General features: G+C 44.9%; 1 protein-coding gene across 9 annotated transcripts in view; it reads left to right on the top strand.

Annotated features, from left to right (window-relative positions):
• LOC124406798 (homeobox protein cut) overlaps positions 1–27,855 on the top strand; it is an 86,390-nt gene that overhangs the window by 23,615 nt on the left and 34,920 nt on the right. For all 9 annotated transcript variants that reach the window (XM_046882405.1, XM_046882402.1, XM_046882401.1 and 6 more), the window contains exon 2: positions 14,370–14,564. In XM_046882405.1, coding sequence (XP_046738361.1) covers positions 14,370–14,564 — 195 coding nt within the window. The remainder of the gene's footprint in view (positions 1–14,369; positions 14,565–27,855) is intronic.

Genomic DNA, 27,855 nt, shown 5'->3' with positions numbered 1-27,855 from the left:
ACCAGGCGTTGACTGTGGAAACGGGACTCTCGGAGCACCGAAAACTACCCGGCAGAAAGAGAGGGCGAGAAAAGGAAGCGAAGGGAGGAAAGGGAAAGCTCACGGGTTCTATGAGGCCCTCCAAATTTGAACTCCCACACCGTACCGTCGTTCCTACGTCTCGGGGGCGACACAAAGCGTGTCAGACGGAAACAATGAGCGTCATCTGACGCTCAATTACCGAGTTAATCCCGCTCCTTTAATAATTAAACAAATACACGTGGTTTTTCTTTTTTCCTTTTTCTTTCTCTTTTTTATTTTTATTTTTGTTTTTATTTTTATTTGTGCACGTTCCTGTGTCAAACTCCTCACCCGCGCTCTATTTTCTTTATTTCCCTTCCTTTTTTCACTCTCATTGGCGCGAATGTAAGCCCCCGCGAGTTTTTTAACGCTGATTGGTCGTCACGCCGCAGGATGGCATACTTATTATAAAGTGATCGCATCGAGGCAATAGCTCTGTGTGTATGTGGAAGCGTTCAACCAACGCTCGTGCACAGAACCACGTCGCAACGCATTGTATCCGCGAGTGATTATTATATTATGCGACCGGAAACGGATGTGTGAAACTAATATACGCCTCGGGGTAACGAGCCTGTATGCGTGTATGTCGCTGCTGATGCTGATGCTGCGTGTAAATGAGACGATTTAAGATGGAAAGGAAATCATTCGTCCGGTGCCTATAATAATACAATTAGGTAGAACTTGTATACCTCTACCTATAAACTTAAACGCCGATCTAAATAGTCAGGCCTTCTGTCGATGATTTCCTGTCTCCGGAAAATTCCCCAAGCATTCAGGTGGCTGCATAAGCAGGTGCTGTACCCGATCGACGAAACGTCAACTTACAATTAAGAGATCTGACGGAATGATATTAGAAGTCTCCCTCCCCCTTGCCCCGGTGTAATTTACCCTCGTTCTACAAACTCGTTCGTCAATATCATCGAAAGACTTTCTCGGTCGGTGCAGAGGCGAAGGTGTACGGGTTCAGGGGGTAAGTTGGTTCGCGTTTCTAGCCGACGTGCAGGGCGCAATACAGTCGCAATAATTAATACGGCGTTATTATAAATATCCAATACAAACCCCGTTCTGCCTCTCCATATTAAATTGAATTTAGCATTGGCAGGAGGAGGTAGCGGAAAGAGGGTGAAGGAGACGTGGGGGCGGTACTCAATACCAACGCTTCCTCCTTCCAATATCTACCCACCCACCTATATAGAGCTACCTATCCACTCTACCTAGAATTTCAACTGTAGGCGCAATCCAATTCCAATTGCGAAAGAGAAATTCATTAATAAATTATTCAAACTGACAGCGCGCTGTACGTTGTATGTATCGTCGGTAGTCTATATCGTATCTGTATATATATATATATATATATATATATATATATATATATATATATATATATATATATATATACAGATACACACTTCGATGCTCAGCTATACGTACTGTATATACTCTGTGTATCTATGTACATTTATCAAACCCGCAATCACGGCCTGTATGTTTAACGTTATATTCACCTACCCATTTATGATACCACTTTGTTCATCCGCCAATTCTAAACTCTACTGCTGTACAATTCTCTTCTTTATTAGTTCAAATACGCACAAGTTGAATCGTCATTCGTTGCACAGAAATATAATATACAGGTAGCACTCGATCTGTCGATGTTAAAAGCAACACGACTGAAACAAGAAGAAAAGAAAATTAGATGGAGCAGAGAAATGTGCCGGAATGCCGACCGGGGGGGGGGGGGGGGGGGGGTAGGTAGGTAGGTACCTATATTATTTCTCGAAAAGGTCTCGTCGAGGGATGATTTTCCGCCTCCCTCGACCCCCTGCCCATGACGTTTCTACTTTGGCGAAGCGAGTGCACGCGGGAAAGGTGTAAATTAGAAATTAGAAGCGCGCGAGGGTGGTGCAGGTGGAAACAATAATTACACCGCCGCGCCGGCGAAAGAGTAAAGGTTGGCCATCTCTCATAACGGAAGGGTGGCGCTACGCAAAAGGTGAGCGAAGAAAAACAGTGCAGACTTGATCAAAGTAAAGGGGCTCGAATGCGCACTGCCAACCATGTGGGTAATTATCCCGGACTTTACATTAGCCCGCGCTCCCTTAATTTCCCCGCCTTGACCATCCCGCGGCAGATCCCCGCGGACTTTCGTTCGTTTTTCCAGCAGCGGTGTAAGGGTGTAGGTATGTAAGGACTTATATTTATACAAAGCATGTTATGTAATATGCTCGCGGACTTTGTTATCCCGTCATCGAATCCTTCCCGCTGTACGTTCGAAATTATTCGAGACTGTGCTAAATAATTTAATTAATCTGATTGAGAACGTTAATGCCGCAGCCTCTGCCTGCCTCGGGAAAATGATATCCGAATGAATTAATACAGACCGACCGAGCGACGAAAAAGAGACAAAACGAGAATTTCGACGGTATGCCAGGCGGCCCTAATTAGCTAAGTAAAGCTTGAGTATTATCGCTTATTTTCAACCCCTTGTATAGCCTCCGCATTAACAAGCTTTCATCTCCATCTCCATCCTCTCTCCCTCCCTCCCTCTTTCTTTTTTTCGATTGTACCTATTTTAAGTTATTTTTTCTGTCTATCTTACTCGCTTTTATCTTTGTTTTTGCTGTATCGCATATTGATTTCCGTTTGTTCAAGATTGCTATGGACATAATAAACACTCGCTGCATCCTTTACTTGTGAGGATGTCATGCAATGTTGAAAATTCGAAAAATGTCGAGGTATATGCGCCATTTTAATGTCGTAATAAAAAATGGGTCGACTAATTATTCATCCTTTACCCATCCGTTGACACGTATATAGCAGAGATACAAGTGGCCGCGTAAAAACTTGAAGGATCGATCATGACGTAGTGGAAGGAAAAATTTGCGCTCACTCGTTCCACATCCATCCTCCTCCTCGACGTCTACACGTAGAGGTATACCTACACACCGCCTCTGCACCAACGGAGGGTGCTCTCGCATAAAGGGTTCCCCGATATTAACCCCGGGGCGATCCTCGAAGCGATTTGAATAGCTTCAAGTAAAGTGATAAAATCACACGGTGGAAAAAAAATATCATCGCGGTTTCATTAACAATTACGGTTACCGTATAATTTTTATTCGTCGGTATATACGTCATAGAAGTAGTATATAAATTGCGGATAATCATCGCAGGCTCTTCTTGCAGCGGCCAATAACTCCGATGATTTTTTCCGCGGCATTGAAGTCTTTGATGAATGGATTTCTAATGATTGATAAAGATAATTAACCGAGTTCACTTCACCCCATCGTCGCAACCCTTTGATTCGAGCTTCCCCACCTCCATTACCGCCCCCGTTACCGTCACCCCCGCCCCATCCCCATACCCAACCCCATCCGCCACCCTATCCGCTTGCTTTGAAACCCCTTCTGAAGCGATTTTCACGCAGCCTTCGTTCGTCTCATATTTCCGGCTCTCCTGATGAAGTCCGTCCGTCCGACCGTTCATCTTTACCGATTTTAATCCACCTAAATATAGGTATAATACAAGTGAAACGTGTATAAACCGAAAACCCGCCCGCAGCCAGGTATTCGCCTATACTTTCGGCTATTTTTTAATTATATAAAGCAAACTTGAGTCTTGTAAGTGTGTTTTTCGACACTCACATGATATTAACTGTAAAATCTGCAGTTGTGCAGCAATACAATTATAGTTACGAACGATAAATCTGTACGGAAATATCTAACCTCGAGTTTATAGTTGCTGGATCAAATGCTAAATGCGACGAAATTAATAAGACTTTTACGCTCGCCGTAAAATGAGGCGGCTTGATACGCGTAGGTGTGCATAATTGCATGGAGCATGCTCGTAGTATAATCGTAGAATTTTCATTATCGGGAATATTAGCCGATTTACTCGATGCTAATTGGCGCTGCGATTCAGCGATTCTGCACGTGATGGCAAAACTTATAATCATTTGAAGCCGAGTAAGAATCCGAGATATCCAATTATGAGCCAACGGATGCAGTACCAACGATTCAATTAACGTAAACCTCATCATATACGTGTGCACGTATAAGATATGCGAATCACGATCAATGTAAAATGGGCAAAAAATATAAAAATTGTCAATATATGCGCTTAGAATTTTTTCTACGACGAACTTTTGACCGCAGATCGTGCGATGCAAATATGCGTCTTATAGAGTAAATCATACAAATGTAAGCGTGCCTGTAATGAAATCACAGGAAAAATGAGTAAGATAAACAAAGAAGCCTATCGCGCTCCCTCTCCTTCATCAATACCGCCTTGCAAGTCAATTACCAAGCATTCAACAGGGCAGGACTGCACACGAGCAAATTTTCGCATGCGTCACATGTGTACATATCATATTCAGAAGTTTCAATTCGCGATGATTCGTACCGGGAATGATACATCGTGCGGGAGATAAGTTGTTATCTAGCGATTGTGTCAACCACTTGTTACAACAAATTCCCTATAAACCGAGCGAGAGACGATATACATATGCATGAGAGACAAGACGTATGTGTACAGAACTACGAAAAACCACGATTCAGTTCCAATTAAAAATATTTGTTGACATGTCGCCTCATGTCGCGTAATACGCGTAATTGTTGTTATAATGCCTCACCGATGGAATGTTTTTGTATAAATATAACTATGCATATGTGGTGTAACGAAGTCACGTGTTCACATCCCTTATACCTACTCCCTTGCACAGATGATGCCAATATAATATTCAGTCATCAAATGTCTACAATCACTTGTCTACAAACGAATAAGGCTTCTTTGACTTTGACAGGAACACTTCGATTCCAAATATATCCGCTTTTTTCACACATTATTCTTTGCTGTGAGATTTCTATGACTCGAAATTCATTCCTTTAGACGCTATTTCTACATTGCCCTTTTTTACAATATATGTCATTTTTTTTTGTTACTCGTCAGTCGTTGAATAATCGAGAAACCTGTACAAACCAGGCATCCTCCAGCAGCCTGCAACGTCCGCGCGTTTGAACATGAGAACAATGGAATATTAATTTCACACGCAATGTATCTGGTAACTAAATCAATGAGTCATTCGTCTGATTATTACATACGCAGTCGGGCGACTGACCGGCCGAAACTGAGGGGCGGGGGAGGTTTGCCGGATCAAAATTACACCCGGGAACGCGATGCCTATGGAGGGAATGGAATGGCAGTGTTGTATTGCTCCTTTCATGCAGAGGCGAAATGTAGGTGCTTCCTGCTCGTACGTAGGTACGTAGGTACGTACGCGACTGTGAACGTGGCTCTCGGCGGGGGTGGGGGGTGTATATCGATTTTATTCCTGTTTTAAATTATTACTCATTCCTTGTGACGTGCCGCGTGTGCGTTATGGTGGCGCTAGCTAGGGTGCAACTTTGTTTATACATATATCGACTGCGGAACCGCGTAGGTACATTTGTATGTACGGTACGTACAACATAAACCATAATGCATTTACGGGGATATTATTCTACGGACTAAACTTTGTGCGTATAACCCCGAGAGGGAAAGAGAGAGGGACATATTCTGTCCTGCTTTAACTTGACGTTGGGCGGCACAACTTCCAATCAGGATACAAACTGATTTACATAGACCATTACGATGGTCTGAGGTATAATCTGAAAAGTGACCTCAAAAGAAGCAACAAGTTTTTTCTCTTTTTTTTTACTAAAAATACCGCATTTTGTGCAAATATTCATGTACATAAAAAAAGAAAAAATAGGATTTCTAATGACTGAACATATTATCCGAAGTAAATGAAGCGAGTGACTCTTCTCGACAATCAAATGCCAGATAATCCCATTCGTTGGTCAGAAATCTGACCTTTTTTTTGGTACTCGTTCGAAAATGAAAAGTAAAAAATAAACCTCTACACCCCAATTATTCCATGACGTATCTATGCCGCGTCCGGCGATGCCACATGGGAGCAACAGATGTTGAGAACGTCATCGTGCATAGCAACGTTGCTATACTCTACCTACGCTTGTACAGACGTATTATATCGGAATATAAGGTACGTCACCGTTTCGTGGAGCACAACGTCGACGTATTGAAACGGCGTTCATATACGTACTATACGTCGGTGCGTTACGTTGTAAGGATCCCGTCTCGTTATCCACCTTATACCCTCCGGTCTCTGTCCCCATCCACATCCTCGCCCCCGAGCCACCCTGCGAATATCACAACTTCTGATTAAGCGTAGAATTAATGATTCGAAAATCAATACCGACCTTCCCCGGAGTATTAAGACAGTAGGGGGATGCTATCTAAAGAGAGGCATGGCTCGGGGATGGCAATGGAAATGGGGATGGGGATGGGGATGGGGGCTGTATCGAAGGGGAGACGCGGTTCTACTATTTTGTCACCAAACCCTTCTTCACCCTTTGATAACTAATTAGTGTTTTACCCCTGCCACCCCCCCCTTCCTCCCCCTTCTCGCCCCCTTCGCGACCCCCTCCCCTGGCTCTTCCCGCCACGGGCGCTTTTATCGCCCCCGATCGGAGCTGGATGGAAGGAACCCTTTCAGAAAGCATCGACGTTTTCAACCCCCGAAAAGACGAGACTTTGGGATCCAAAGGATTTTCAAAGCGAAGCATCAAAAGTGTATAGGGGTAGACGTTATAGGCTGCGTCCGCGGTATGGGTACACCGTTAACGTGCACTCTATAGGTATAGAATCCGTCTACGGATTTGCAGACTTTTCGACCCTCCGAATACTTTTCACCTACGATGCAAAAATATTTTGCACTTTTTTTTCCCAACCTGTAGTAGCGGAACAACAGCCAACCGCGTGAGAATAGCGGTATTAATTATCAAGACTACAGGTTGATTGCGGTGTTGATGCCTCGTACTAAGAGAATTCTGAAATCAGTTTTGCAAGGACCAGACGTAACCGTTTATTTGGGATATTGTTGTTAGTCACGGACGGATTTCTCGCACAAAAATGACCATGTATGTAAGTGGCGGTTTCCGGCTATCATGCGCGGATTACTGGTTATAATAACAGATAATCATTTCGGGTCGTCTGTAAGGTCGAATGACGAGACGTAAATTCTTGAGAGTACAATATGACGAACAAGGATCATAATTAGCTCTCTATCGAACCGACACTAATGAGATCGTTTGGCATTTTTCTCAATATTGTAAGGGTACTTGGTGTACCCGCCGCGCTCCCCCCTCTCTCTCGCCGTTGGTATTTCGATGCTTCGTGAGTTTTCAACTTCAGTAAACCAGAGGAGTCACTTGCCGAAATAATAACCCGATACATTTGCATACTCATTCTACCCGGGCAGGTTCTGCGGGCAACAGATACAGGGACTGGATACTGGATACGTGTCTGTATGTATATACATACCCATGCACCATGCCGACGCTGCAGCACGTATATTTTTCGGCTCTGTTTTTCAACCCTTCTACTTCCAGCCTTCCGCAACCACGCTCGAACGCACACCGTGCTGACAAGCTGATTCGACGAACTTTAACCTGCAACCTTATGTGTATATGTATAGCTATACCCACCATCCGCACACCCACGCTCACAGGTTCGTACGATTATCTATCCGCCGGATCAGGCCCTGCGACTAGACGAAAATACGTGCATTATGTGAGTAAAACATCGAACTGCTGGCTATTTCGTGAAATTTTTCGCTCAAATCATCGTCACTATCCTACTGTGAGCTTGATAATTTTCATTTCTAAAGAAAACGAGAGGAAGACCTGATCTCTGGTCTTCGTCCGCGATCGGAGGGTGGGTGCAGATTACCCGCCTCTACTGTTCTAGCTGGTCCTATCAGCATCGCGCAACGGACTTATACATCCACGGGGGGTGGTAGAGGGTGAGATAAAGCCGGTCGATATCTTAATAATAAATACAAGAGGGGTGGTTCACCCTGATGGCTGGTTGGTGTGAGATTGAAGAGGGGGAGGGCGGCGGATGAGAGAAGAAGAACATCATTCGCACCTCGGCGTGTAATGAGAAAATTTGAAATATCGCGCGCGCCCCCTCGAAAAAAAATATAACACCCCGCAGTCGTAACCGGGCCGCGTCTGCCCCTCGCCCCCTTCGCGCCACCTTCAAAGATTAAGAATATGCCGGTGTGTGTGTGTGTGTGACGTGGGGTACCGGATATTTCAAAACCGCGCTCAGTGTTTCGCCTCTTTATTATTATACCTTCGGTGCAGCCCCGATAATCGTGATCCTACGGAATAACTTATATTTTTCACCGAGATGCATGCTGCGGCAGCGATTCTTCCTCCTTGTTCAACATCCGGCTGATTAAGACCTTCCCCCATTGTATTTTGTACCCAACCCTGCGACTCTGCCGCGCAGGACACAATATACTTTTGACACAGGTACTTGTCCCAGTATTTGTCAGGGCGCCCACCGCCTGCTGCGTCCGTCCCGTCGAACTATTCCTCGAGGTATTCTGATATCCTTTGTACTTCCGCCCCTCGCAGTGATTTACAATATAAAAGAGTCGTTCTGCAATATTTAAGAAATGTCAATATATCAGGGGTAGGAGAAGGGTTCAGTACGAAACCGCGGCGACAATCTCACCCTCCTCTGTCTCTCTCTCTATCTCTCTCTCTCCATTTCTTTCTCCCTCTGTGCAGCCCGAAGGCATCGACTAAAAATGAAGACGGGGCCTTTGATGTGCTGCTCTGTACTAATGAAAAATTAAAGCCCGTTCTTAAACATCATTAGACATAAGCACCGCCCTCCTCTCTCCTTCCTTCTCCCTCTCTTCAGTTTTAGTTAGATTTCTTTTCTCTATCCTTTCGGTGGAACTCTGCAAATCTTCGTCGCTTTTGTTATACGTTGTGCAAACCTGTGTATACTGTATGGTTTTTCACTCTCCTCAAGTACACTCGGGTACCTATATATCATTATATATTAATATTCTAGGTTATGTGCCTATGTAATATACTAAATTCGTTTCACAGTTATCTGAAAATTTGACGATAAAAAGTGGCCGTCATTTTACGTATAAAATAGAACGCATTAACCCTCCCTACGACATAATAATGCGATACGACAACTGCGGGAGAGAGAAAATCTTATATTTTCATCACAGTCTGTCATTAGAATTTATGTTACGATCAGGAGTGTGGGTGTCGTGTCAGCTCTCTTTCTCCTTTTTTCTCTCTCTCTCTCTTTTTCTCTCTCCTGAAACAGTTGCACGATCTCCTCTGTGCGTATAAGATATAAGCTGGATAATATCGTAATCTATATCCGGCAAGATATGGCCAAATAATCGAGAGACGTTGTACTGCTTCAGCCACACTTTTTTTCCAACAACAGATTTTTTTTTTGTCACGTAAACTTTACTCAAAAAAAAAAAAGAAAAAAAAAATTGTACCTCTGCTACATCGTACAATTCGTGACAAAATATGCAAGCTCGTCTGAACTATACTGTTAAACATTGTACGGTCACGTGACGTACGTACACCCTGTTCAAGGTTGTCAAAGGGCCGCGGATGCTCTGGCATTGCAGCACACAAGCGTCGATTCTACGGTGTTCGGTAGACCAAGCAAAATCGAAATATTGCGGCTAGTAACGAGATTGTCATTGTCTCTTTATACGCGATCGTTTACACTCGCGATGGAACAATGATCGTTGATCGATTTGTGGAAAATGGTCAGAATTGTCACAGGAATGTTTCAACCACGTTGCATTGTTCGTCGAATGAAACGGGGGTCCAATCTAGTGCGTTTCATGGGATTTCAAGCTGCGAGTATTCGCCGGGTTAATCGTTTTGGGTTTGTTTTCTCTCTGAATTCTCTCGAGGGTGGCCCTCGGCGCTCATCTCGCGGTTTGTTTCACCTAATTAACCGGCGATTTCTACCACCGCATCGTACAATCGATTCGCGCCGAGGTGTCGAATCTTCCTCGCAAACAGATCGCCGATATTGTCATAAGGATAAAAGCTCCAGTCAAGGTTGAAGACTTTCCCACCACTCGCCTTGCTATATCGCCTCGTTCACGCAGCGAGGGGGGAAAAGTGTAAAAACTGTTGGAAAAAGTGCTGGGTATTTCTACAGATGCTCGCTCAACGTCGACGGAAACGGCCTGCAGCGGAGCCGCGTTTCGTCCTGGATCCTGTACCATAAGCAGTCCGATTCTTGGTGCGCGCGGATGGAGGCGTCGGCGTCGAGGAGCAGCTGGACCCTATTCCCGCGGGACTCTGGATGGCCGATCGCTCCTCCGTCAAACACCCCGAATTCTTTCTGCATCCCAGTCGAAATAGTCCTCGTCGTTGTCGTCGTCCGTGGAACGATGCGGAGGAAAGAAGTAAATATAAGCCGTCGCGACGCCCATGCGCCGCGTAATTCGTTGGACTCGACTGCGGACCCGCGCCTTTGCGCTAATAAATCATAGTCGGGAAAGGGGAGGGGAAAAACAAGAAGAATAAGGAGAGGAAATCATTCACCGCGATCCTCCGCGCCCGCCTCGTGTTACAGACAAGATATAGGTATCCGTTTATCGAATCGGCATGGAAAGCCTTGGAGGAAAGCGGAAGTTCTTTCTTTACTTTTGTATAATCGCCCAGGTCCGTGGAGGATTTTAGACACTTGTGCTCGGTATTCGGGAATCGGTGTGAAGCCCCGAGTCGTAAAATCACGAGGCAAGCTGGAGCAAAAAATGACGAAAGAAGACAATCAGCGATCGACTGTATCCGCTGTGAGAGGGAACGAATGTCTGTTCCTAATATACTTATAATAACAGAGGATTATTCGGCCTTCGAACGGCTGCAGGTCGCTGCTCGGCATGATCGCTGTTAGCGGCATATTTTAATGTTATCCGTCACGATACTTCTTCGCGGACTGTTACCTAGGCATATGTATACAGGTATATTGCTTCTCATAATTTCATTCCGTTTCTTATTGCGCTGCGCTGCTGCACCCCTCTCGAGGCCTCGATGGCGCGTGACTTTTAATCGGCCAAATCGACTGTTTTCGAATTGAAAAAGGAATGAGGCGAGGAAAAAGTAACATCGGGTATTAATAATAATGACCCAAAAAACGCGATCCACCCGAGCTCGAGTGGCGGACTTATCGTCAGCGGTAAAAATATGCATCCCGGGTATATAAAAAATGACTATATATCCACATGTTCGCAATCTTTGGCATCAATTATTATTGCAGTGTATATTATTTCCACGTGATGTATAATACAAAACATGTAGAAATTGTTTTTTATGTTTTTCACAGTCCACTACTCGAAGCCTGCGATTACGTGACCATCGTACAGATCGCCCGTCAACTTTTGTCATTCGACGAATTGCTCTGATCGATTGTTGTATAACAACAGAGTGAAAGTATAGCAGACGCCCCGGTAGAAATGATAGACAGTCACAGGGGGGTACCAGCTGAATTAATTGAGTTAATAAGCATCCGCGTACATACACACACCAACACAAACGGGTAGTTTTTATATTTACCGGTAATATTTCACTGCCGAATTGTTAATTACTTTAATTAGCTCCAGATGCTAATTAATGACCTAAACATATGCCGCGCTTATATAGATCAGTCCGATATACGAACATGCCGCGCTACATAGACGGTATGGGATCCGTGCAGTTGTACACCTATATTATACATATGTAAGTGTAGGGATGACATGCGTTATACACGTACAATATATACGTATAAATATTCCCACACGCCTTCGTTCTGTAGTTCGTGCATTGCGGGCCGCGACGAGGATACAGAGGCATGTGTTTGTCATTACTGCCTGATGACGTATCGTCTTCCGAGGAGTGATTGATAACTGAAATTGATTAACGTTGCCCTCCAACTCGCATCTTGTGTACACACCTCACCAATATTTTACTCGATTACGCGCCTCGCTTAGAGGCATATACGCGATGAAGTAGGTCTGTACCTACGTAGAACTTGGCTCGATCTCTTCGCGAGTCAGTCTGCATGATCCTGCGATATACCTATAAGCGGTCTCTTCGTGTGCCGTGCGTGTCCGCACGTCCGGGCGATGGGCGATGGGCGATGGGCGAACCTCGATAGAAATAATCTTTACTTTTTGTTCACGTGATGGAAACTCGGGGCAGGATGTGACCCCGAGCTCATCGATACGTCAAACCATCGCATTAAAATTCCCGGGTATTAGCATTCGCAGGCGGTGCTGCAGATATATGTATTTACGCTTTCCGTATCATTTAGTAATTATCGATAATATCGTCGAGGTTTCCTGTTGTTTTTCTCTCTCTTTTCTCTCCTTGCCCTTCTCCCTCGTTTTATTATTTATTTTAATTTTTTTTTTCTCATTTTTTCTTACTCTTTCAGGAAACAATGGGTCATTACCTACTAGTCGTAGATACACACATACACACACGTTTTATACAGATATCCATACCCCGTGGCAAGTTCGACTCTTAGCATCCTGCCTGCGGTATCCACCTCTTCGTTTGTCGCCGATCCTAACCCATAACTCAATGATTCATGGCGGCGAGGAGTTGTCGGTTCATCAAATCGATACATACACAGTTGGCAACTTCCACACATCCGTAGATCAGTCGCGTATACATACATTCACATACACACACACAAACACGCACACACATATATGCACACGTACATCGACGCGCCCCCCTGAACCCGGTTAAAGTTTCACCCTGCAGGTATAATACCACCCGCCTCGAATAATACATCATGCATGTATGTACGCACATACCTACCTATACCGTTAATTTTACAATTATCGGACAAACTTGTATTACATATGCGGAGGATATCGACGTATAACCGCGTAAAGTGTGTATAGGACTTTAGAACAGAGTCCTCGCAGACGGAAACTTAGAATTGTTATTATGCGCGGGAGAGGAAGGAAAGGAAAAACAAAAATAGAAAGAAAAAGTTGATTCACCAAACCGCGAAGCGGTTTTCTTACTCTCTGTCTTCGTTGATCAATATACAATGCCTGCAGACATCGATTGCTGTTCTTTTTCCGCACACTTATCGTTAGATATACATAAGTGTAATATACATAATATAGACGCCTCGATCGCAGGACTTTAGTGGTTCCCTGCACTTTCCATCCCCCCCGCCACCGCCGCACACAAACCTTCGGATATAATACAGTAGCTGTATAACCACGTATCTACCTTTACGCAACCACCAAGGGCAGGGATTACCTTTTTAAACTTTACCCATAAAATATCTAATAAATATCGCCCTGCAACGCGGCGTTGTTCTCCGGTATACGGATATTAATTATAGACGCTTTTATATTCAAAGTAGCCAGCGGCGGTCCGACACCCTTATATAACCGTAGATGGGTAGGTATGGAGTTGGTGGGTCGGGGCTATTCCATTCTCTTTGCTATATACATATATATTCCAGTGATGCACGCCGTCCCCGGAACGACGCGACGCGACGCGCGTATCGGACAATAGATGATACCTGACCAACGCCGATATCGATCAGTTGGCTTGGATCAAACGGGTTATGCACCACACTCTCACCCCCGGTAGCCACTGTCGCGTGTAAAAATCTTCCCTGCGGTCGGCTAGAAGCACGTGGTAGGTCTCTGTGAAGCGGCTCTTGAAAAACTCTCCCTCCCGCAGCGATTTCTCTCATATGAAAGAAAAACAAGCACGAATTGTGGTCCGGATAGTATTTAACCTTCGGATATTTTTCCCCTCTCTTTTGTGACCAGACAATGTCGTTGTTGTTTCGTGAATTACAGTTATCTAGACTCCGGTGAACTAAAAATTCAAGGAATGGTATGCTGTCGTATGCTTACTTGTGTACAGATGATACGATCGATCTGTACCAACAATCGTGGGTGTGATTGATTTCGTGCAATTTTAGCATTCTTGAGAAATAATTTTTTTATTATTTTTTTTTATGCTTGTTTTTAATACTGCCATAAACAATTGTCGCCACACTTGATACACGCGCGTTGCGCAAATTCATTGACCTCGCCGGGCTGCTATTTCTGAGCGAAATTGGTTCCGTCGCATATTGGCGCCAGATCGACGATAAAGCGTGTCAGGTATAAGCTGCACCAAAGTAGATTTCGCGACAAACGTAATTTATTGTAGTAACTATATGTGTGCCTGATATAAGCTGGCGGTGTGCGCGTGGTGGAGACGATTTTCGCATCGATTATAATCCAGGGGTCAAAATAACAACGAGAATCGCTTTTATACCCCGAGGGGTTCTTTCGCACCTCGACGCGTTTCACCCCGCTTCGCGGCATCGATTCATCCCCCGCCTGCCACCTACTCTCATTAACGATTCCGATACCGTTTTCGTGATTACAGAGAGCGACTTTGGCGGAGAAAGAGGTGACGGCGCTGAAGGAACAGCTCGCTGCAGCCGCTGACGGAACGACAAAGACTGAGGGGCCGCAAACGCCCCAGAACCTCCACCACGGGGACCAGACACACGACCCGAACAACCCCAGGCGGACACCCAATGCGAACTTCGAACAGGAGTTGCACGCCAAAGACAAAGAGGTAAGTCATCCGATTCAAACATCCGGTTATAACGCGCCGCTTTATACGCCTCGGGATGCTGTGCAGGCTGTGCGAAAAATCACTACGAATGAACGGCCTGCGAAGCGATGATCAGACCTCGGTAAAAATAACCTGCAGTGCTACTCGATGCACGTTTCTGCAGCTGTTTACCGATGACGCCAATTCCCAGCATCGCATCGGTGCATCTCTACAGCAGCATCGTTAAATTTTGACGATCCCTCGAATTTGTTGTTGATATCGTTCTCATTTCACCGTGAAATTCATCATCGATGAAATATCATGTAGAAATAAAAACCTCAAGCACTGGATTTTGTTTTTGAATCCTATTTTGTTTGTCGTGCTATAATATTCCTCGGTGTAGTCAATATCGTACCCGCAAGTAATTAGAGAAACGGGAAAACGTCTAGAAATGTTGATATGAAAATTAAACGGCAACCGAGTCGATTCGTTACACATTTTTTCATCATCTCTCTTCGTTTTCATTAAAGTTATTCACGTGTAATGAAAACTACCAATCCACGGCCATTTTTATCTAATACAAGAACGAAAAATATTTCACATATATTATCCATTCGGTTTTAAAATTGAAGCTTTTTTTTTTGCTGCAAAAACTGAACACTCGATATTATCGAGAGCCGGATCGATATATCGAACCGCAAGTGCCGAGACAGTCCTCGAGTCTTTCGGCGACGATCAAGACTGAATATGCGGCTCCGCGGTTATAGTAGGTACACGAACACTTCGGGTCTATTTTTGCCGGATGAATTGGCGGGCTTGCAGGCTGACGGGCTGCGTACTCTTGCCGGGTTATTTACCCTCTCGATAAATATACGGTAATGGTATTACCGCTGAAATGGTCCGGTACATGACGAGGAGGCGAGCTGAATCACGCGGGTAAAAATTGTAATATTGCAGAGCGGTGCCGATGGGCGCAGATCGACGGGGGTGGAACGGGGTAAAGCGCGGGGCCACATGCCTCGGTTTTAATGGACCGGAAGCCCTGGAAATCGGTAAAATGTACGCGCATCCTGCTGGCATTTGATCAAGCGCTCGGGGTGATCGATCACCCGATGCATGCAGGGCATATTTTCTTGGCCGTTGAATCGGACGAAATGAAATTCAGGTATCTGGTCAAACTCTGGTGGCATATGTGTGTATTGTACATGGTGCCTGCACGGTGTGGGCACGCCATTGATTAACAAATTTCAGCGACACCTGTTGCCGTTTCGAATACCTGTAACTGACTGCATCGGGTGCCCGGCCTGATCGTGCGTCGCACCTGACTTCACTGGCAGGGCAGCGATGTATTACGAACGCATCGTACACGCTTGGGTTAACCGATTGCTTTGGAAAACGGAAAACCGATTGGTCGGATGGTCGGTGATACTTTGTTGTTAAAACAGCGTGAACCATTGAGGCAAGATCAACGGTGAAAGACGAAGTTTTCTGATAGTTTCAAGTCCGTCTTCGGTTGTATCCATGGGGCGGGTCTTGAACTCGAGTCTTGAGCAAAGCCGAAAACACTTGAATGTTGAGAGGGCGAAAATCGCGGGAAAAGAAGTGGTAAAAATTCCGGTTAAAAAGTTGGATGAGTAGCTTCTTAAAGCCAATAAATGTCCCTCTTCGCCTTCTTCGATTCCCTTCTCCAGCTTTCCCATCGCGCCGTTGTTCAGGCGTCTTCATAACGGCGAAGGTTCGACTCTCATCCCTTCGTCGCGGAAAATCGTTTGCCCAACGCTCAGCCCCGTTGTAATCCAAGAGCCAATAATCTCAAAGCCACCCCCGCCGCTCCCTTTTCCTTGGCGGCGGGCAAGATGTTTGATGGCATGTTTATACCGGATAAGAATTTAGCTCCCTGGTTATAATGTCTTTATTGAGAAGCTATAATCGAGCTTAACGGCTCACGTATATACGCCAAGCTAAACGACACTCAAATGTGTCCGTATCACCGACCGTCCAAGGATTTATTTTCAACATAAATACCTACTTTTCTTTGCCGAACTTGATAGACAATGTCACTTATAAAATCTGCAATCTGCGGCCATTTTTTCTGGAGATCCCGACTCGTTATTGCATCGAATCCTGTGCATTCGAGCCCGCAGACGCTCGCCTATTCATCATTCCCAGTAATCATCGTAATCACGCACCGTTCTCTGCGGTCGGGAAAAACCGTTCTGCAGGATTTTATATGAAAAAGTCAGAAACAGTCTTGGTGTTTATATAAGTTTGCCGTCAGGAAATTCTCATTTCTATTATTGAAGAAATTCAAAGAAAGTCCTAAGGAAATAACGCGATATAAAGAATGATGCGTATGATTAACAGAAATTAAATGTAATTACACGTGCGTGTGCATTGAAAATACGCGCGAAAGACTTTCGTTAGTAACTGGTTTTAAAAGTCAGCTAATTCGGTAATTTTTTACTACAACATCGAACGAGATACAAGAATAATTTGAGTTACTTTCCTCGTTCTTTTCTTTCAATCGAATAGAAATGTACCTACCTCTAGTTATTCGGACCAAGGATCGAAGGATGTTCAAGAGACCATGACGCTCGCCTGCATGGTTGTAACAACTACGTAGCAGGCGAAAGACGTGTCATTATAGAAGTGGCAGCAGACCCGCGGTAGACGAGCCTTCTCGAGCACTTGCTCGGAAACAATTACGTTTTGACGGGGAGTCTCTTTGACTTACAGCAGGAAATATGCATGTGGGTGCACGTTGCAGCTGTTCGGCCGTTTCGCACATTCGCCTATACATATATTCACATATCTTTGCAAGCACATCGAGTGTGTGTTTAAGTTTGGAAAAGCGCGGTGTAGGCGTTGGCCGAACGAAGCTGCGACTTCGGCGATGCTTCATATACGCGGGGAGGTTTTTGGCTCGATTACAGCTCTCGAATATAGATGTATATTATATGTACATGTATACATGCAAGCATGCACGCATGCAACGCAGCAGCGCACGTGTAAGTGCGCTTTTTAACGCGTATGGAACCGTCGTCGACCTAAAAGCATTCGGTCGCACATTAACCTGTGGAGAAGAAACGAACCGCCATTACGATCGCTTACGCAAAGGGGGGCAATATTTCCATATTTGCGCTGATACCATAAGACACCTATGCGAGCCTCGGAAGAGATAGGGATTTACTGATAATAATTATAAGCGATAAGGAGAAGCAATCGACTGCGCAATATGGGCGATAAATACGACAAACATTTAACAGGCGAACGATAATTTCACACGTTGGCTACGCTGGGCTGGCTGCAACCATGCCGGTCGCTCTAATAACGAGTCTGTCTTCATTTTCCAAAGGCGCGCTCTGAGTGACGCGCCTATATTCACAGAGGTTAGGCGCCGTGTGCGCCATAAACCGATTAGGCACGATATTAATTAAACAATAAATGTAGGTCTGCCAACAGTCAGATAAATAGATTGGTATCAGTAGATACGTGACAATTAAACATTCCATTGTCTCCAGCCGCGTGATCATCTATGGAACTTGGCAAGGCGACACCCGCTCGATCAAGAGTTCGACTACATCTTACTCTTCGGATTCCAACCGTCGAGCGAATTTATTTTTATCCATCGAAATTGCACAGTTGTTGCAGCAACCGGACATCGACACGTTGGAAAAAATTGGCGAGAAATTCTCAGAGCAGATTTAAAAAGAGACGCTTCGTGTCTTGGGTACCCTTGGCGAATCGCATGTGCCTCTTGTTTTCAACTTTCATCGGTACATTCCCAAATGACTTTTAGAGTCGCCTTTCAGCTTTCAGCGCTGAAAATTAATCGCGGGGGCAATTTTTCTCAGATCGCAAATCACCGCGACGCGACATGACTTGGATCATATTGTTTTTGCTCTCGAGCCGGCTTGCCGGGCTCTATTTCAGGTTATCGGTGTCCCGGACTGCTGTGCCGGCGAACGACAAGGGGTGTCGAAAACGCGCATCCGAGGAGATCTCACTTCGCTTCTATGCACGTCTCGCGAGACAAGACAGCGGACGCGTGCGCGCATGCGCGTAACAACGACGAGCCTTTCTCGAGGGGATAAAATGATCGCGATAAGTGCAGTCGGTGCTGCAGGGCTGCAAGGCGCGTGGTCGTAAGGTAAGTATTTCTTGATCTTCGCTGAGCTAGCTGCGGTACATTAGCCAACGTGTTTTGAAACACTCGCCCGGCGTGTTTGTCTTGGCATTCGCTTCTCGGTTTCTCTTTCATCTCGCGGCTTTTCTGGATTTCCCCTCTGCGCCGATCGTCCATACGCTCTAGGTCTGTGATACGTATCTACGCCGATGCCTTACTTCGAAACAGCGGCCCGTAAGCGCGCCCTCCTTATTATTATGTCGTCTCGTCTGGTCTCTGCGAAAGACATCATAGAAGATAAATCAGGACCGACTCGAGTGAATTCAGTCTTGTTATACATCTCTCGAATGAGGGATGAGTGAATTAACGCTCGATTCACGTTTGCAGCCCCTCGATATCTCTCTCGCTCTCTCTCTTTCGCAGATTTCTCGACCATGATTCGTACACGTGGATGATCGTGGTGATCTATCCCGATGATCTATCCGTAGAGTTAATTTCCGACGAGTTCAAGTATCACCACTCCTGGATTTGACCATCTTTTATTATTTGTTCGTCCCCGGCACTTGGCCGGAAACGGAAGCCACTCGGATAGACAAACCGTTATCTATACGCGTTATCGGCTGTTCGAACGCCTCTCGTCACTTTCTCACGTATATACACGAGTATAATTAATGTATCTGGGACACTGCAACTTAGCGGGGTGTTCGAACCATTGAACTCACGACAATTCGAAGCGGAAAAACGCAGCGCGCGGAAATCGAGTCGCACACCCGACCAACTGCCGAGCATAAGTATCCCCCTGTAACAACAGCGGGTTGAAAAAAATTTGGAAAAATCCGGTAGATGCTCGAGGGCTACTTGCACTTGAGCTAAAATGGCGCGAATTGCGTTGGTCGGGATGCAGCGATGCACCGGGATGAGGTGGGTAGGTACTTAAGTGCAGCGGTATTCGGAGTATACGCGTGCAGCTGGGAGAAGCGGGCACCCGGGATGCTGGAAAACCAATATCGTTAGATATTCATTTCGTAAGTTTGAAGTAGAACAAAATATAGAAACTCGCGGGAGAACTCCCTCTCTCCCCTGCAGACGTCCTCTCGTTCCCTTCGTGCGTCGCTTTTCACCTCATCTCCGCAGATGTATGCGGGGCATCATCTCTCATCTATATATGACGCGAAATTGCGCCCGCAGAATTGACGCCAACATTATTCAGGTAGACGAAGCCGCGACCACTGAGCACCGGAAAATTACCATAAGAATCCATATCTGTATCTAACCGCGTAATGAGGTTGAAGTTTGTAACGCTAAACGCGTTACAACGAAACATTCGGAAAAAATTCACTATTTTCTTGTATTTACCATCACTTCGATGGAACAAAGATTCGAAAATATGTATACGTCTTGTTTTATTACGGCTTACTGAATTTCAAACAATTCCAAAGTAGCGAAATAAAGATTTTCTCTCGGCACAAATCACTGCAATAACGTTACTAATTTCAACATGATACCGCGTATCTGTTACTGGTACTCGCCGGTATAAATTCACCGATTTCCAGTTTTTGCAAACGATTTCTTTGTATTTTCGTTATTCCTTGTGATATTCCTGTCTCAATTTCCCAGTTAGATATTGCACAAGACTGAATGTAAACACGGCTTAAAGGCCAGGCAGAAATTTATTGTTAGTTAATTTTTTTCAAATTTTGGCAAAAACAGAGGGATGTGCCGCGTCCTTGGAGAATCGGGGAAAATGGTCGGGTAAGGTGGAGGCCTTTGGCTCGAGTGATTATTGGCGAGTGTAAAAAGCTCTCGCGCGTGTATTGTACCTACGGTATACTGTACATTGGTTGGTTTTTAGAAGAGTTTGAGTCCGGGAGATCGATCGACCTCTCCAGCGCCTGGAGATGCGTATCTGGTCACGGCGGCCGCAGATTATATCGTAATTACAGTTTTAAATATATTTCATCGAGCACGCGACGCTTAGACGTAGGTAATTCCATGCCCTCTGCTTAATGCGGGGGTGCAATTCATCGGAGGGCAATCTTTTCTTATCGGGTCACAGAAGATTTATATAGAAACCGCGCAATTGCAAATTTTCATGACTCCCTCTTCGTGCTCGGTCTTTCTCCCCACCTTCGCTTTGCCCCCTTCTTCTTCGTCACCCTACAGGCAAATCTGCACAGCAGAATTGTTCATTCGATTCTGAAGTTATAGTATACAAAATATACCAAAATGCAGCGGTAATGTATCGTATCGCATACTCGAAAGTTAATTGTGTGGCCTCCACGAGAGCATCTCGACAGAGACGGAGACGATTCCCATCTAAATTTCAATGATATATGACTTTTGAAGAGTCTTTAAGGGTCGTGGGCTAATACAAAACGCCAGAGTCACTCGCATGTTTAATTTCAGACTAGGAGGCGCCGTTACTCGAAGACTAGCTTTGTATACGTCTCGGGGAAGGGAAAGTCAAATGGCCAGACACTACCCTCTCGCTCGCACTTGCAACTCTCATTTAGAGGCATATGTAAAAAGATGCCTGTAGCGTCGATTGGAAACATACACACTCACAGAAAACATATACATACATACATACATATATACATAGTAATTACAAATAATCGATATAATAATTAATTTCAACCAGTGTATAATCATCACGTATATGTACTCATATAACTTTGTAGACACGAAACACTGGTATAATATTAAAAACCAACGTATAAATTATGGAGACACCAAGCAGACTCGTGAACCAAAAAAGTGCAAAAGTATTAAATTGAATTAAAATAAAAACGCGAGGTGGCGACGACGAGAGGAAGGTTGAAAAGGGCCGGAACCGCGTCTGCAAAGGCGGATATCGGGAGAGGTGGTATCGTCCTGCCAATTATGTACAAAAGTATGTATGTATAGAGGCGTTGGCACATGTGTAACCGTAGGTGCGCCTCGGTGTATTATTCCAGTACGTTGGTCTGGAAGAGGCGAGATCCGTGGTAGTCGGAATTTTTAACTAGCCGAGCCCTTTTTGCTCGCGAAACAGAAGCCGGGAGCGGAAAAGTTATGAATCTAATTTCCAGACACCGTATTTGTATCCACCTCAAACCCAGCTCACCTTCCGTCGCCCCCCGAACTTCCGACGGAATAAAGCATAAAGCTTCGTTAGGTTTCCATCTCTGAAAAATTAATTTCGAGATATCATACACGTAAGGGTCGCCGGTCTGGTGGGTTGTACGTGCAAAAACGGATCACCGCCGTTTCTGCAGCGGGATTCATTTGCGAATGCAAAAAGACGGGACTCCATGCGACGTGTCTATACCCGTGGATAATTGAAGCTACACATCGTTCAACTTATAGATGGAAAGAAGTGACGTGTCGCAATTTTTACACGTCGAGGATTCATAATAAGCTCATAAATTTTACTGATAATAATTCGTAGCATGACGAACCAGGCATTTTTTGTAACGTGTAGCGTGTAGATTTATATTCTATATCTAATATATAAACACACACACACACAAACACACACGAATGCGCGCCTAATGTCTCACTGCAGCAGGGTTGCTCATTCGTGCGAATAATTCGCTGCTCTATAATACTATACAGGCGGTGTGAGAAAACGTTTGTCTCGGCTAACAATATCGTATAGACGCGGTCGATTCGCGCAAGGTAAGATATTCGCTTCGGGATCCCTGAAACGGAAAATTGAAACAAACACGACTGTTCGATTTGGGGAGGTGAAACTTTGCGCCGCAATTAGCACAGGGGTTAAATCCGCCTAAGTTGGAACGGGGGGTGAGGGGGATCGCAGATGCTCGAGTGGGGATTTTAGCTTATTTATAGAAACTCGTTCAAGATGTAACAGCGGTTTAGGCGGTGGGATCTTGAAAAAATCAATTACCGCAATTACGTCAGCTGTTTAATAAAAACCACAAATTTGTAGTTCTAGGATTTTTGATTTGATAAATTCTTGATCCAAAATATAAATCATTTCTGAAGCTACATTATATTATATTATATCAGAAGATGATCAATATTTGTAGAACTTAAGTATCTAAGATTTAATACTTCCAAAATAACCCAGTAATTAGATGCGAATGGATTTTTCGCGCAAGCTCAAATTATTTTCTACAAAGTCTAACTTTTTGAATTTGCAATGTTTCAATAATTTCTTCTTTACAATCGTCTAACGAACCCCCGGGTTCGACTTCTCGTCCCTGACAGACATGTCCATACCTACAACAATATCAGTGGTGCAGAGGGATTTGCGTAACGGAACAATCCCTCCCCCTCTGACCACTCACGGCCCCGCAGGGAATCCTCACTGTTCGCCTGGAAGTATATGATATTTAAAATTAATCCTTCCTTTGTGCCAGCCTCTGTCTGTCTTTTTATCGTCCCGATATGGAGTCGTATAAATTTTCCTCTATTTCCCCCATCTCCAGTCCCTCCTCGCCGCGCCGTCTGGGTGACTCGGGGTAGGGAAAGGCACCGCGGTTCTCTTCTCCTCCTTGTTTCACCTCACAAGGCTCTCTCGTTTCAAATCCTCAATCACCGCGGGGTGATCAATCATAATTGAACCGAAGTCAAACCAGGATGGGAATTAAATCGATACCCCGCGACGGTCTTCGCTACCCCCTTGTTCCAAGAAATCTCTGCCTACTGCATGGCTCGAAATTATCATTCGTCTTTCCATCGATTATGTATTACAGGTATATATGTATATATCGCTCTTTCGATCCCCGTCACTTTGCTACCCTCGTTCATTCATCGATCATTTATGGATTAATATATTGTCAGCCCTCAATCTAACGCCTATGTTTCGTCATTTTCTGTTGCAGGTGAGTCTCGTCTCGCGTTTCGGAAGTGCGGCAGGTAGAGAGAGACGTTGTCGATCGATCGAACTCACTGCACCGCACTGCAGGGCATAAAACACCTTGAAGGTATATTCTGCAGCGAGATCGCGCGAGATAGACAGATGGACAGACAGATAGATAGATCGAGAGAGAGAGGGAGAGAGAGATAAATGGCTTGAATTTTTTTTTATATCTTTTATATATTTTTTCGTTTTTTGTTTTTGCGCATCGAGTAGTAAGGTCGCTTGGAAGTCAGACACGATGGTTGGAGTAGACCGCGGGAGCTCGGATAGGTCGGAGTCAGCTTTTGATGCCTCTCTTTAGACCCCCTGGAGCGCCCCACCCCGCCCCACGGCTGAAGGATAATGCACAAACCAAAGGATAATTCCCGATACGGGGACGAAATCCGGAGACCGAGGGCAAAAAACTCTTATTTAAAAATGTATTTACCGTCTGCGACCAAGACCCGGGAGTGGGAGGGAGGTAGAGGTAGAGGTGGAGGTGGAGGTGGCGGTGGTGGCAAGGGAAGGGCGGGGAGGGGAGGGGTGATGGTTGCCGGTCTGAAAGTTGGTCCGCGGTGTTTTATGCCGAGATACAGATATACCGATTCCCCAGCTCCCTTCCGTGCCATCTCGCCGTGCAGGATCTGCAGTACCTACGTAATATAAGGTATACCGATATACGAGGTCTGTATGCTCAGCGTGCAGTTCCGCCGTCTCTATTTAAGCAATTCGTCGGCAAAAGCTTTTCAAATCGTCTGCCTATACGGTATACGTAATACATATATATATAAATGTATCCATGTACGGTTACGGTTGGTATATCTGACTACTTACTTTATCGTGAAAGCGAAATAAAATGAAACGGATCCTGCTCTATGGTTAAACATAATTAAACTGTCATAATTAAGAGGTGCGGTAATTCCAGTCGGTCAGTTCTCTACTGTAATGGCATATTAGAATATGTTTAGACGTACGTGATATTAGTATGTATGTATGTATGTGTGTATTTATACGGATTAGCGTTTACTCAGGCAAATACAAAATGATACAAAATGTCGAACTCTAGGTGATTGTGAATTCTACGGATGTTGATTCTATGCTCGTGTGCGTATCGGTTTGTTATAGATGAAACGGGATAACGATCAAAGTTGCAGCGATAGCAGGTGGCCACCTCGCGTCCTCCTCGTCAGCTATCTCTGCAAATCCAACTCTTCTAGTCCCCCACGGGTTGTACGTAGTTTATGCCGTTCGCTGAATTTATACGGCAGTCGAGGTGCGCTTATAATTAATTTAATTAAACGCGCAACGCGAGAAATCGTCGTATTAGTTTTGCAACTTTCGGTTTGCGCTCTCTGCAGCCGGTTTTGCACCGCCTTTTATTTGTTTGCCCCGGAAACGACGGGAAATCAGGAACGATGAATAATTTAATTTACGAATGGGCGTTATATCGTCGGTCATTCAATCCTCTCCCCTCGAACTGCGCTTGTTAAAGCTTTTGACAAAAATTCGCCTCGTTTCGACTTAGGCATACCTACATACATACATCATACCAATAATAACAACAACAACAACAACAACAACAACATAACCAGCTTATCTTGCGAAAAAAGGTCGCCTGTCCTGATCGTTCATTACGCGTCAAGTTGGCTATTCAATTTCTCAATTTACCGAACCTTGGCCGTCTAATCGCGCGTCTCGGTTATCTCAAGTTACTGATAAAGTATAATGTACATATGTATCTGTATCTGTATCTGTATCTGTGTCTGTATCGTCGTTCCGTGATCTGTAGGTTGGTACAGCTAGTCCCGCACTCCTCGGCGTGTACATAGGTACGCATCCCGACCTCCGCCACGCCTATCTGTGCAGTTTCCGCGAAGTTTAGATACTAGTTAGTCGATGAGCGATATCGCGTCCACACAGATCCCTACACGTTTGTCCCTCTCCCTGCATCTGGTCAAACTCAACGGCGGAAGTATTGCCGGCGCGCTGCAGCTGGATAACAGTGCTTTTCATATTACATGTACAATTTATATATAGGGCGATTCCGAGTGCGAAGACCATTGGTAAGACATGGTCCATAATATAGTCCAATGCAACAAAGTTCGTAAGAAACTATTCCGTGGGTCACCGTTTACCCCGGAATTACCCTAATATACATACATATCTTTCAATTATAATCATATATATATAACTTTCTTACTTGTTATTCATCAACATTGTTACAGTAATTTTTCGTAAACTCTAAGTTACCGTTGATCTTACTTTAAATCCGCGTAATTGAGGCAAAAAGAAATGAAAATAATCGATTTTGCCTTTTCAACCACATTAAGGATGAAGGGGAGAACCACTGTCGGTCAAGAATAGATAGGGTTGTACTTGATTTCCGTCACACTCGACCGCCTTCGTCCATATAACGTCAAGGAGTAGCGCTGCATCGCCGCGCCACGCCGGTATCGTTGACTAACTGACGAAGGATGTACCCTTCCGAAAGCTCCGGAATCTCCGATCGGGATGGGAAGAAGCGGTGCAGTCGGCCGAGCGGACGGACGTTGCTGGGGTGAAGGGAGGAAGGGACGAAGGGACGAAGGGACGGACAGATTGCGGCTAGCCGAGTAGGAAACTGCCCCGCCCCCACTTCGCCCGATGGTGTGCTTTCAGATATCTGCGTTTTGTCATTTGCTTAGGCTCAATCTACCCCGTCCGCATTTCGAAGGGATCCCGCAGGCTTCGTGTCCTTTCCAGCTCCCCCGATTACGCCAATCGCGGTTAACAGCTATCGCCGATATACCCACCGGGAATCGGAGATGTATTTTTCTTCTCTATCTGCACAGTTTAGCCGAAAATTTATCTTCACCCGCACTTCCGGTCTTCCCTGAGATTTAAGCTATTGTCATGTGGCGTAATAGGATGTACGAGCTTGGAATGGATTCATCGATTATTGACTGATTTTTCTGTGCCTGCACGGAAAGTTATAGTCTAGTTCTCTGTAATTAGAAATCTTTACGTCATGCCGTTCGATAACTTACTTGGTTGATAACTTTTTTATGCGGTCGCAGCCCCCTGGCCCAGGCACGATAGGCTCCGGTTCAGTTTCTTTTTCTCCCTTTGCTTTTTTTCTACTAATACGGAACCGACGTACGTCAAAAATAAGACTTTATCAATGAGAAACGATACCTCTAATCTTTCACCCGTTAACGATTGTGTTTGTGAGGATTTCAATGGGGTCGATAAATGACCTGCACGATCCATCGATACCGTTGGCACGTGCACGCACATATGTAACGTGTGTGCGCGTGTATAACCGGAGAATCGAACAGTAGTCAACTTTCGTTGCGATTAATCTTGTTGTCGATTTGGTCAGATACGTTTTTATATATTATATGTATATTCGCGAATGGCCCAAAGGCGCCGGTGTCAGATCCAAATTGACCGTAAAACCTTTAAGTTCCGTACGAGTCAAGAGTTCGAGGATATTTTTTTATTGATCGATAGATTTACGCAAGCCGACCACGGAGATGTCGTGGTGAGCACGTCGATGATCATTGGAGAGAATTTCACACGCGAAGAAATCTTAGATCGTTTCTCTTCGCTCTTCGATAAGAAAGGTCGACGCCATTGACGGCGTCGAGTTGTTGCGGGAAGCTGGGGTTATCACGAAATAAATAACTTTATATATTTCGGCACTAATCACCAGGGCTCTGTGTTCGATTCTATGAAATAACTTACTGTGTTCGGGAGTCAATAAGAAAAGTAAGCCAACAGATAGACCTCAAAGTCCCTCTGGAATTCATTCTCGATCCAACAGTATTCGAGTGATGTTCGCTCGGAATATAAATCTCGGAATTCGAGTCAAGTATAACATTCAATACCGTTCGTCAGCCGCTCCGATTCAAGTGATCAGTACTTCTTACGTGTGTGCTAACGATTGCAACATTTTCTCTATCAATTTTAGTGACATTCGTTCGCTTCTTTTTGTCTCGTTCGCACGTGCCACGATTTGTTCTTTCGCCTATTGCAAAAACGCGCGCAGTGCATTAACCACACGCAAGTCGAAGCCACGTTGAAAAAGGAAGAGACTTTTGTAATTTTGAGATTCATTGTGATCCGAGTTGGTAGCAATCAGCTCCGTTGGGTATACGACTCCCTGTGGGGATCGGGTAAGTTCGCCATTTTAATTACGGCAATTAGAACTAAAAAGCCCTCCTCCCCCTCTCCACCCCCCTTTACTTCCTCGCGCCCCCTTCAATCAATCGTTCCGTTCCTCTTCCGCTCTCTCTTTCTCTCTCTATTTTCTGTTTTCTCATTCTCTCCTCGCCGCCTCACCTCGAGCAATTCGC

Source organism: Diprion similis, chromosome 6 (genome assembly GCF_021155765.1).
Source record: "Diprion similis isolate iyDipSimi1 chromosome 6, iyDipSimi1.1, whole genome shotgun sequence".
In the NCBI taxonomy this organism is placed as follows: Eukaryota; Metazoa; Arthropoda; class Insecta; order Hymenoptera; family Diprionidae; genus Diprion; species Diprion similis.
This window is presented reverse-complemented; position numbering and strand designations above follow the sequence as displayed.